The sequence below is a fragment of the Nansenia antarctica genome, assembly GCF_963989245.1.
Source record: "Nansenia antarctica genome assembly, chromosome: 14".
NCBI lineage: Eukaryota > Metazoa > Chordata > Actinopteri > Argentiniformes > Microstomatidae > Nansenia > Nansenia antarctica.
In genome coordinates this window covers 30,783,354-30,796,477 of record NC_137684.1, presented here as the reverse complement: position 1 = coordinate 30,796,477, position 13,124 = coordinate 30,783,354, and the positions used below count along the sequence as shown (strand labels likewise).

The 13,124-nt window shown below is 48.9% G+C and overlaps 1 protein-coding gene across 2 annotated transcripts in view; it reads right to left on the bottom strand.

Annotated features, from left to right (window-relative positions):
• Nucleotides 1-9,459, bottom strand: part of LOC308170546 (septin-7-like) — a gene marked incomplete at its 5' end in the record, with an annotated part of 33,289 nt that extends 23,830 nt beyond the window's left edge. The window contains 2 exons of one of the 2 annotated variants that reach the window (XM_080545341.1): nucleotides 3,092-3,191; nucleotides 9,396-9,459. In XM_080545341.1, the coding sequence (XP_080401467.1) occupies nucleotides 3,092-3,191; nucleotides 9,396-9,434 (139 nt within the window). The remainder of the gene's footprint in view (nucleotides 1-3,091; nucleotides 3,192-9,395) is intronic. The other variant, XM_080545342.1, reaches the window with a different exon arrangement.
• Between the last annotated feature and the right edge of the window lie 3,665 nt (nucleotides 9,460-13,124).

Genomic DNA, 13,124 nt, shown 5'->3' with positions numbered 1-13,124 from the left:
GACCTTGCAGTGTTCAACAAGAACACAAAGGACTGTGTAAAGAAAAGGGAAACTGTCGTATAACCGCCACGCTTCAGAGAGACCGTCATATAACCACCACGCTTCAGAGAAACGAGAAGAAGAAGATGTCATTCTGAGGGACCAGAGGGTCAACCCTACTACTACCCTTCTACTACACTGAGACACCCGTTTAATCCCTCAGATTACCCAAGCCTGCCTCCTCCTCCTCTCTACTGCCCTACAGGTCAGCAGGCAAGCTGGTCAGAGAGCTAAGCCAGTCAGACCATCTTATCAGTACTCTCTCTCTCTCACACACACACACCCCCTAATCCACAGACTAGGATCTACACAACTACTACTACTACAATTCCCCTTCCCATGTGTTCCCAGCACTACCTTAATTAGGCCCGGGCTATACTTTCTTTTATTTATGTTTTGTTTCTTTTTATTATTCCTACTCGATCTTTTCAGTTTGTAAAGCGTCTTTGAGTGTCCAGAAAAGCGCTATAAACGTCTAATGTATTATTATTATTATTATTATTATTATTATTATTATTATTATTACTACTACTACTATGAGGCACTGTAAGTCAATTCAATCGTGTCCTTCGTGTGGTGCAGACTGGTACATTGGTAGGTCTTGTAGGTCTTGCTGGTGTCCAGTAGACTGTTTTAGTACTGGACTTCAGTCCAGCATCGTGGGTTTGGCCTCCCTGCGCTGTACAGCAGCGTGGAACTAACTGTCCAAATCTTTCCAAATGTTTCTACAGAGACGTCGCCAGCTGGATCCAAACACACAGGAAACGGCTTCTCTTTTTTTTCTTTTTTTTTCCTGAATTTAAGAGAGGGAAAAATCCTCGTCCGGAGCCAAAACGTCCTGTGGCGTCAGTCTCTCTGAGTGACAGCGGAACAGGGGAGCCACGTCTAAATGACCCGGCTCTCGCGGGCGAAGCGGATTGGCTTTAAGCGGCGACCCCAAACATCATCTCCCGGCTCTGTCACAACAACACAGACCCAGCTGGCCTCTTCCCCCCGCAGCCAGCGGTCACATGAAGCCTCCAGCTGAAGCTGAAACTCTCCTCTGTTTGTATGACCGGCTGGTCTGGCGAGTCTTCACACGCCGACACCTACTGCTCACTCTCCGCTGGGCCAGAGCGCTGTACATTTACATTTACATTTACATTTTTGGCATTTAGCAGACGCCTTATTCCAAAGCGACTTACAATCAATACATTTGACTAAGCAAGTGAATCATCAATCCACCAGTCGTAGCAGGAAGAGTGATCTAGCTCAGGCCCGGGGCCATTGATAGAAGGAAAAACCTTCTTCTATCACCTTCTTCTAAACCTAGTTTTTTGTTTTTTTTTGCTGTATGACACACACTCGCTGAACAAACGCTAAATGGACTGCACTTATATAGCGCCTTATTCCAAAGCGCTTTCTTTACAACGGCCTCTCATTCACACATTCACACACCAATGGAGGCAAGCTGCCATGCAAGGCACTGGCTCATTGGGAGCAATTTGTGGTTCAGTGTCTTGCCCAAGGACACTTCGACATGTGGCCAGCCGGGGTTCGAACCGCCGATCTGGCGATCATTAGACGGCGGCTCTACCTCCTGCGCCACAGCCTCCCCCTGGACATTTGATTAGGAACACCTGTGCACCATCTCATTTATTCAGGCGGTGTCATGGTGTGGGGAATGTGTTCTTGGCACACTTTGGGCCAGTGAATACTAATCTATCAACGCTTGTATCAGGGTTCCTACACGTTTCAACAAGTCACATCTAAGACCTTTTTAGACCTTTTTAGACCTCTTTGAATATAATTTTTGCCCTATTCGTGGCACCACATGATAGCTTTTTGTCATCCTCGAGGTGATGAAATTAGGGATTTCACTGCCATACAGACAAAAAAGGAAGAGAATTGGCATTTTTTTGGTTCCAGCTTTATTCATTTCTGTTTGTCTCTCTGTTTACTCTCTGAGTTAGTTAGTCTGACTCTCCACACAATAGCTACAGTCTCTCTCTGTTTCTTTTGACAGTTAGCTAGTCTCCACACAGCAGCTACAAGTCTCTCTGTTTCTGACAGAGTTAGTTAGTCTCCACACAACAGCTACAGTCTCTCTGTTTCTGACAGAGTTAGCTAGTCTCCACACAACAGCTACAAGTCTCTCTGTTTCTTTTGACAGTTAGTTCGTCTCCACACAACATATTCCACATTTCCCATTAGTGATGTGTAAAGTTTGGCTCAGATGGGGTATGCAGTGGAATGAACAGACTGAAAGAGAGAAGCAGAAGAGAGGCAGAGAGGCCCGTCGTCTCAGAGTGAAACAGGATCCCGCGGAGTGTGAGAGAATCCTGCCTCCTCTCTCCCTCTGGCACATGTCACTTTGTCACAGTGTCATTTTACTAAACAGGAAACCCAAACCACTGAGAGATGTGGGAGGGGCCTGTGTTAGGCTGGTTTGTTGGCTGTGTGTGTGTGTGTGTGTGTGTGTGTGTGTGTGTGTGTGTGAGTGTGTATATGTGTGGTGTTTAGTGTAATGTAGTGTGTGTGCGCCTGTGTGTGTGTGTGTGTGTGTGTGTGTGTGTGTCTGTGTGTGTGTGTGTGTGTGTGTCTGTGTGTGTGTGTGTGTGTGTGTGTGTGTGTGTGTGTGTGTGTGTGTGTGTGTGAGTGTGTGTGTGTGTGTGTGTGTGTGTGTGTGTGTGTGTGTTGAAGAGTGTGAATACGACAGAGACACACTCAGATCCAGAATCATAAATCTATGGAAAGCGCAGCAGCAATTACAGCAGAGGGATTAGATCCAGACTTCATCCACAGCTCAATCCACTCACAGACAGACAGACAGACAGACAGACACAGACAGACAGACAGACACAGACAGACAGACAGACAGACAGACAACTCAATCCACTCAACCTCAAAGGCTCTATACACCACTGCTTACTTTACCTGAACATACAGACAGTCAACGATAGACAGACAGACAGACAGACAGACACAGACAGACACAGACAGACACAGACAGACACAGACAGACAGACAGACAGGTCCATCCATAGAGAAGCAGAGAGAATCAGTGACTCACCCACGACCATGAGAGTGAACTCGAAGCCCCTCTTCACAGACTTCCTGTACACCTGGTTGGGGAGGTTGGCGAAGCCCACATATCCCTCCAGGTTCCTCTGCTGGGAGGAAACATACACAGTTACTCTGGAGGCTACATAAACACTCATATAAATATACACACACACACACACACACACACACACAGACACACACACACACACACACACACACACACACACAGACAGAAACACAGTTACTCTGGAATCTACATAAACATCCATAAACACACACACACACACACAGGTGCACAGACAGACACACACACAGGTGCACAGACAGACACACACACACACACATACAGGACAGACAGACAGAAACACATAAACACTCATAAACACACACACACACACACACACACACACACACACACACAGGTGCACAGACACAAACACACAGGCGCAGACACACACAGACAGACAGAAACATAGAAACACACATAAACATTCATAAACACACACACACAGGCGCACACACACACAGGCACACACACACACACACAGGTGCACACACACACACACACACACACACACACACACAGAGATTTGCATTTGTCTGCCCTGCAGTGACAGAGCAGAGGTGGATCCAAACCAGACCAGCAGGGTTTGGGAGGTGAGGTAAGTCAGCTGACACACAAGCAGGGAGAGAACAACTAGGGGTAAAGTAAAGTAAAGTAAAGTAGTCCAGATGCTCCGTCAGTATTTACGTAGAGTACTATCTTATCCATCATGCCCATCATACGGTACACGTCGTCATGGAGACAGTGAAGCTCGCACCAGATGACGGCCAAGGCTTTCCTGAGCTGTGTGTTCTCCTTTTCTCTCGCTCTGTATCCCTCCATCTCTCTCTCTCTCTCCTCCCTCTCTCCTCTCTCTCTCTCCCTCCTCTCTCTCCTCCCTCTCTCTCTCTCTCTCTCTCTCTCTCTCTCTCTCTCTCTCTCTCTCTCTCTCCTCCCTCTCTCTGTCAGCTCTGTCTCTCCAGCGTGTTTGTCTTGCTACGCTACACGGGGCAAACACAATCGACCTCCGCTGCCCGGCTCTCTGGGCTCTGCCATGCGTACCGGTCCCGATGGAAAACTCAGGGGTGGAGAGAGAGTGGACCGCCACACACACACACACACACACACACACACACACACACACACACTCACACACACACACACACGCCACCCTGATAACCCCTCTCACTCAGCCTTCTCACAGTCACACCGGATGTGGGTGAGGTCGACTCTGGCTTGGCCTCTGTCTGTTCGCATGTCACAACATTTTGTCCGTTCGTATAATAATAATAATAATAATAATAACTTAGATTTATATAGCGCCTTTCTCAGACCCAAGGACGCTTAACAGATTTCATAGACAGACAGTCAGAACAGAAAAACAAAGCATAGAAACAAAGACAGCGAGAGTGACAAACTAGACTAGAGGCCAAAGGCCTTAGAGAACAGGTGGGTTTTGAGGGCTGATTTAAAGGTGTCCAGGGTAGGTAGGGGCGTTGAAGGTGTCCAGGGTAGGTAGGGGTGTTGAAGGTGTCCAGGGTAGGGAGGGGCGCTGCGGATCGCTGTGGGGAGAGAGTTCCAGAGGGTGGGAGCTGCCACACTGAAGGCTCTGCCCCCGAAGGTCCGTATGTCACATGCTTTCTCTCGGACACCACTGGGACAATTTTGATGAAACTTTTGACGAACGATGCTCCCTGCCAAACAGTTGCGGCATTTACAAACTTTAATAGAGATTGTTAGGGGTGTCAAAGGTGACACAGAGTCGTCTCGTGATGTATGCGGTTAAAGTGATAAAGGTTAAAGTGATAAAGGTCGTTATATCGTTACAAAACAACACGACAGGGCGCCAAGAGGAGACACACCTCAGACCGCCTCAGACCTTCTGGCCAACTGACAGTTTTCAAACAACACTCCTGTAACCTTTTCAGCCTACCTTCAGAAGTCTCAGCTTTAGAAGAAGGTGATAGAATAAGGTTTTTCCTTCTATCAATGGCCCCGGGCCTGAGCTGGATTACTCTTCCTGCTACGACTGGTGGATTGATGATTCACTTGCTTAGTATTCAAATGTATTGATTGTAAGTCGCTTTGGAATAAGGCGTCTGCTATGTAAATGTAAATGTACCTTTTCAGCCTTTTCAGCCTACCTCAAATCTGTGTGACAGCCTTCAAATAAAGCTGTAAGGAGCAAGACAGTCTGACTGACCATGAATCAAAAAAAGCACTACACGTGACGTTACTCTAGTACGTTTTCAGTCATCAGTCTGAATAACTGTCACCAATTCTGGATGGGTGCTACATCATTGGTTGGGGGACAACATGTTTACTGTTCACTGGTTCAACCTAGCGAGGTCACACAGACTGTACACCACATATCCCATCCCCCACAGGAGAGACAGACAGTACAGGACAACACCTCTCCTCACACAGAACCTGGTCAGGAATAGGCTAGCAGTCTCCTCTCTACCACACCCAGTTTGTTGTGTGTTTTTAAACCTGGTATATCTGGTTCTAACGGTTACAGTCTGGCAACAGAAACGAGGAATAGGTTGACTGACGGCAAACAATAGCCTATCTGCTCTTCCTCTTAAGGTAAATGGTAAATGGACATATATAGCACCTTTTTTGCTGCTCCAAAGAGCTTTACAACGGCCTCTCATTCACCCATTCACACACACATTCACACACCAATGGCGGCCAAGCTGCTATGCAAGGCGCCGGCCCGCTCACTGGGAGCAATTTTGGGGTTCAGTGTCTTGCCCAAGGACACTTCGACATGTGGCCAGCCGGGGCTCGAACCGCCGATCTGCCAACCTTGCGATCATTAGACAGCGACTCTACCTCCTGCGCCACTAGCCGCCCCGGAGCAGGGTTTGAACCTGGGTCTCCTCCGTGGAAGACCCAAGCGTCTTATTAGGCCAAGAGGACATCCTCAGTCTGAGGGAGACACTCTCGTTCACATATCTCCATCTCCTCATCGCGAGAGTGTGTTTCCAAAACCATAGTCATGAGCTGAGTATGAGGCTAACACCAAAAAGACGATATTACTGACATACTGTGTACAGGTCATCTTCCATGAATGTTGTGTAGCATATTTCTCCTCTTAGCCTTTATCAGGCCCACAGTGATCCGCAACGCCCCCACCCTGGACTCCTTCAAATCAGCCCTTAAATCCCATCTGTTCACCAAGGCCTTTGGCCCCTAGTCAATGTTTCAGTTTTGCTTTGTTTGTTTTCTGTTTTCGTCTGTCTGATCATTTCCCTTTAGATTTGTCCTTGGGTTTTTTGAAAGGCGCTATAGAAATCAAAGTTATTATTATTATTCCATACAGCAGGATAGACAAGGAGCTGGGAGATAGTATAGAAAGGTAATAACACGATAATAACAAGATAATAACAACTCTATTCCTCTGAAATGGTTTTGGCTTCGCTTGACAAAAGAAAATGACTTCCCGGATCCTCTCTCCCTCTGCCTCTAAACGGACCCCGACATCACTGACAGAGTACAGTATTACTGTACTCTGTCAGTGATGTCGGGGTCCGTTTCTGGCAGACAGTCACAGGCACTCTGTCTGTTACTGTAACAGACAGAGTGCCTGTGACTGTCTGCCAGAGAGGAAATGCTTTTAAGAGGTTGTTGGGGGGAAAATGAGGGCACAGCATGAAGTGGCTATAAACCCAGACAGAACCCTTAGAACGTTGGGACCAAAACACACCGCCGTTATTCTTGAGGTGGAGGAGGGATGTTCCTCTCTACAGATCTGGGATTCAATCCTCCTCACCCCGACCCTTTGAGGTTGTCTGTCCCTGGAACGGTGGGTTATATATAGGGGCGGCTGTGTCTCAGGAGGTAGAGTCGCCGTCTTATGATCGCAAGGTTGGCAGATCAGCGGTTCGAGCCCCGGCTGGCCACATGTCGAAGTGTCGTTGGGCAAGACACTGAACCCCTAAATTGCTCCCAGTGAGCGGGCCGGTGCCTTGCATGGCAGCTTGCCGCCATTGGTGTGTGAATGTGTGTGTGAATGGGTGAATGAGAGGCCGTTGTAAAGCGCTTCGGAGCAGCAAAAAAGGCGCTATATAAGTACAGTCCATTTACCATTTATATATAGGCAACAAATAGACTACCTATTCCAAAACACATCGGTTAGGCTAGACCAGAACTATTCTGTCCATCGATCAAACGTGTTGTTTCACCTCCCCCCTGTAGCTGGATCTAAACATCTAAACATCTGACCTCAGGTAAATCAGGTCACCATGGGACAACGGTGTATCGAACCACTGGGTCCCCAACCCAGGTCACCGCACAAACAACACAGCCACATAGCCTGCTTCCTCTGAGTGGAGCTATCCATCATTGACATCCTGCCTGGGTCATTAAAGGACTAGTAGTGATTTTTCAATCGCCCTAGACTCTAGAGCGCTTTCCCTACTCCCACCCGTCGGTGGTGTGTTATGTAACACGGCACTGATGCCGTCCCTCCCTGCTCTCCCTCTCATCACCTGGGGCTGAGGACAGGGAACAGATGGGGCAACGTCAAAATATCATCGTAGATCATCAAGAGTGAGTGAGGTGTTCATGTACTGTCCTGGCCCCTGTGTGTGTGTGTGTGTGTGTGTGTGTGTGTGTGTGTGTGTGTGTGTTGGGGAGAGAGACAGAGAGAGAGCCCAAGATGTGAGACGCATCTGTGTGTGTGTGTGTGTGTGTGTGTGTGTGTGTGTGTGCATGCGTACGGTGCATCATCATCATCACCCAGAGACAGTATGAGAGTCAGCCAGCCCAGGTCTCTGCATTGTCCCTGACCCCAGCCCCCTCCCCCCTCCCCCAGCCCCAGCCCCCTCCCCCTGACCCCAGCCCCCTCCCCCAGCCTCACAAGCTTTAGTGGTCGGGGATCGCTGGCAATGAGTGACATCATCCGCATTCCAACACAGGAGCCTCTCTTGTTTCCCATTAGGACGTCATCCACGTCTCCTAATCATCACCAAGCGTTCAATTATCCGAACGATTTTGCCTCCCATGCATAGATTGCACGCAATATCGATCAGTCTTATTCTAAAATTCTAAAATCGAAGTGATTGCGCAACACAACACTGGCCTTAATTAGATGGAATGATGACATCATATCTATTCTTAACCCGTCACGTGTTTAGATGAATCATTAAAAATGGAAGGTAGTCTACACTGACATGGCTGGCTATGGGATTGCGAATTACATTTTAGGAAGGAATGGAAACAATTTCTCGATGAGATGATTCCCTTTCCCGGGGGATTCAGACTGTTATTTTTGGCACCGGTGGTCGGGTCTCTCCAGGCGCGCATTATTATGCATGCCCACCCTCCTCTCCACCCACCCTCACCCCATCCTCCTCTCCACCCACCCTCACCCCATCCTCCTCTCCACCCACCCTCACCCCACCCTCCCCTCACCCCACCCTCCTCTCCACCCACCCTCACCCCATCCTCCTCCTCTCCACCCACCCTCACCCCACCCTCCTCTCCACCCACCCTCACCCCATCATGCCCATCCTCCTCTCCACCCACCCTCACCCCACCCTCCTCTCCACCCACCCTCACCCCCTCCTCCTGCCCCCTCACCCCCTCCTCCCCTCCACCCACCCTCACCCCATCCTCCTCTCCACCCACCCTCACCCCCTCCTCCCCTCCACCCACCCTCACCCCCCCCTCCCCTCCACCCACCCTCACCCCATCCTCCTCTCCACCCCCCCCCCTCCCCGGTCCCGGTGCCCGGGCTGTCATCCTCATTAATCAATCTGACTGGTCGGTGCGTGACCGGGTTAAAAGATAACCGTTCAATGTTCAATGCTGCTGAACTCATCTGGCCTTTCTGTTGCTTTTATGACAGATAGACACTGACAAATAACTGTTATTGAAACTACCCTTTTAATAAGGCAACAAGAACAAAAACACGCTCGTAGAAATATATCATGCATATGTCTTTAATTATTTGCAGAAGAGAGCATAAATGGAAAAGGCGAAATAGAAGAAGGCCTATGATGAAACGTTCCTGCGCTGCGTAGCCAAGAGGCAGAACTGTCTGTCTGTCTCTCTCTCTCTCTGATCAAGTAGAAAGGAGAAGAGAGAATCATACATTTTCAGCCACACTTCTTCTCTTTCCACGGAAGGGTTACGATCGGAACTGGAGCGCAACATTAATTGCAATGAGGACATTCATTCGTAGCTCCAATCGTTTCAGTAATAATATGCTATTTATTATTATACATGACAGCATATAAAGAGAGAGAGTAGCACTTACTGCAACGCTGGACACGGTGGATTCTGGTCGCTCGATCATTGTAGTGTGACTGTGCCACCACCCACCCTGGAGCCCTGAACAGACCAGGCATACACAGATGTCCAAAAACGAAACGGAACAAAAGCGCAACAGACAGACGCGACTTCTAAAAGGCGTCGCTCCCCTAGTTAATGTAAAAAAATAATAATAAATGTAATAAATAAATAAAATTATCTGTGTTCCCTAGTCGTAATAGTCTAATAATAGGATGTTATTTGTGTCAATAACACCAGAAGCTTTGGTGCCTCTGAATGGGCCCAGATGAATGAGTTCTGGTATCAACATAAGACTAGAAAGGCATTACGAGCGGCAGAGGGGGAGAGAAATGTCCCAGCGTAGCGATCTGCGAAAGGCGATTGTCTCCGCCTGTGGAGCTGCGCGCCCATTGGCCCAGAGAGAGCTGGAATCCCGCCTCTAATTATGATGTCACCCCAGAACTCGACGTCTATTGGTTGTGAACCGTACGAGCCCCCCCCAGCGTTCTATTTGGAAACATTTGGCTGCGTTCGGACATTTGCCCTGAGAGCGCCGGAGCGCGCACTGGGTTCGACGTCATAAAGGGATCGAGTCGTTTGATTGGACAAGAGGCGTTCTGTGAGTGTTGGTCAGGTTTTCAGAGCGGGTTTGCGAACGCGGCCTTTATGAATGGGCAGTGACAACATCCTCAATAAAACTGTCGTATGAATTCTCTTGTGAATAATCACTGGAGCACATCACACAACCGTCAACTGAACACACACACACACACACACACACACACACACACACACACACACACACACATACAGTGGGGGAAATAGGTATTTGATCCCCTGCTGATTTTGTAAGTTTGCCCACTTACAAAGAAATGAACGGTCTATAATTTTAATGGTAGGTTTATCAAACAAGCTGTGTCTCAGGAGGTAGAGGCTGTGGCGCAGGAGGTAGAGGCTGGTGGAGGTAGAGGCTGTGTCTCAGGAGGTCGAGGCTGTGTCTCAGGAGGTAGAGGCTGTGGCGCAGGAGGTAGAGGCTGTGTCTCAGGAGGTCGAGGCTGTGTCTCAGGAGGTAGAGGCTGTGTCTCAGGAGGTAGAGGCTTTGTCTCAGGAGATAGAGGCTGTGTCTCAGGAGGTAGAGGCTGTGTCTCAGGAGGTAGAGGCTGTGTCTCAGGAGGTAGAGGCTGTGTCTCAGGAGGTAGAGGCTGTGTCTCAGGAGGTAGAGGCTGGTGGAGGTAGAGGCTGTGTCTCAGGAGGTAGAGGCTGTGTCTCAGGAGGTAGAGTCGGCGTCTAATGATCGCAAGGTTGGCAGATCGGCGGTTCGAGCCCCGGCTGGCCACATGTCGAAGTGTCCTTGGGCAAGACACTGAACCCCAAATTCCTCCCAGTGAGCGGGACGGCGCCTTGCATGGTAGCTTGCCTACCTCGCCATTGGTGTGTGAATGGGTGAATGAGAGGCCGTTTGGATAAAGGCGCTATATAAGTGCAGTCCATTTACTCTCTTCAACTATATTAAGTTCCAGCAGTGGTACACTCAGTATTAATCACACAGAGTCTAAAAGAAAACACATAAATCGACAACAGGATCATTCAACATAACACTGCTAATTTTACATAAACAGCAGCTTGGGCTACAAATAAGAATATTCCTATTCTTCAAATGAAAATAAACCACTTCACATATCCATGACCAGGTTAAATAAAGGAGAATGGCGCCACCCTGTGTTTACATGAGGCTACTACGTACTGGCATCCACGTGCAACTGACGAATTTCAACACTCTTTTCTCACTTCTCTAATATAAGACACTCTCTTTCTTACAGCGCAATGCCAAAACCAGCAGGATACACATATCAGTTCCCATAACGGGAGAACATCATTTTTAAAGTGACAAGCATCCAATACGGCTGTGTCTCAGGAGGTAGAACCGGAGTCTAATGATCGCAAGGTTGGCAGATCGGCGGTTCGAGCCCCGGCTGGCCACATGTCGAGGTGTCCTTGGGCAAGACACTGAACCCCAAATTTCTCCCAGTGAGCGGGCCGGCGCCTTGCATGGTAGCTTGCCGCCATTGGTGTGTGAATGTGTGTGTGAATGGGTGAATGAGAGGTTGTTGTAAAGCGCTTTGGATAAAAGCGTTATATAAGTGCAGTCCATTTCAAAGCCTTTTCTACACCTACCATCCTATCCTACCATCCTATCCTACCATCCTATCCTACCATCCTACCATCCTACCATCCTGCCATCCTACCATCCTACCATCCTACCATCCTACCATGCTACCATCCTGCCATCCTACCATCCTACCATCCTACCATCCTACCATCCTACCATCCTACCTACCATCCTACCATCCTACCATCCTGCCATCCTACCATCCTACCATCCTGCCATCCTACCATCCTACCACCCTACCATCCTACCATCCTACCATCCTACCATCCTACCATCCTACCTACCATCCTACCATCCTACCATCCTACCATCCTACCATGCTACCATCCTACCATCCTACCTACCATCCTACCTACCATCCTACCATCCTACCATCCTACCTACCATCCTACCTACCATCCTACCATCCTACCTACCATCCTACCATCCTACCATCCTACCATCCTACCATCCTACCATCCTGCCATGCTACCATCCTACCATCCTACCATCCTACCATCCTACCATCCTGCCATGCTACCATCCTACCATCCTACCACCCTACCTACCATCCTACCCTACCTACCATCCTACCATCCTACCTACCACCCTACCTACCATCCTACCCTACCATCCTACCATCCTACCTGCCATCCTACCAGCCTACCATCCTACCATCCTACCTACCATCCTACCATCCTACCATCCTACCATCCTACCATCCTACCATCCTGCCATCCTACCATCCTACCATCCTACCATCCTACCTACCATCCTACCATCCTACCATCCTGCCATCCTACCATCCTACCTACCATCCTACCATGCTACCATCCTACCATCCTACCATCCTACCATCCTACCATCCTACCTACCATCCTACCATCCTACCATCCTACCTACCATCCTACCATGCTACCATCCTACCATCCTACCATCCTACCTACCATCCTACCTACCATCCTACCATGCTACCATCCTACCATCCTACCATCCTACCTACCATCCTACCATCCTACCATCCTACCATCCTACCTACCATCCTACCATCCTACCTACCATCCTACCAGCCTACCATCCTACCATCCTACCTACCATCCTACCAGCCTACCATCCTACCATCCTACCTACCATCCTACCATCCTACCTACCATCCTACCATCCTACCTACCATCCTACCATCCTGCCATCCTACCATCCTACCTACCATCCTACCATCCTACCATCCTTCCATCCTACCTACCATCCTACCATCCTACCATCCTACCTACCATGCTACCATCCTACCATCCTACCATCCTACCATCCTACCATCCTACCATCATACCTATCATCCTACCATCCTACCTACCATCCTACCTACCATCCTACCTACCATCCTACCATCCTACCATCCTACCTACCATCCTACCATCCTACCATCCTACCTACCATCCTACCATCCTACCATCCTACCTACTATCCTACCATCCTACCATCCTACCTACCATCCTACCATCCTACCATCCTACCTACCATCCTACCATCCTACCTACCATCCTACCATCCTACCATCCTACCATGCTA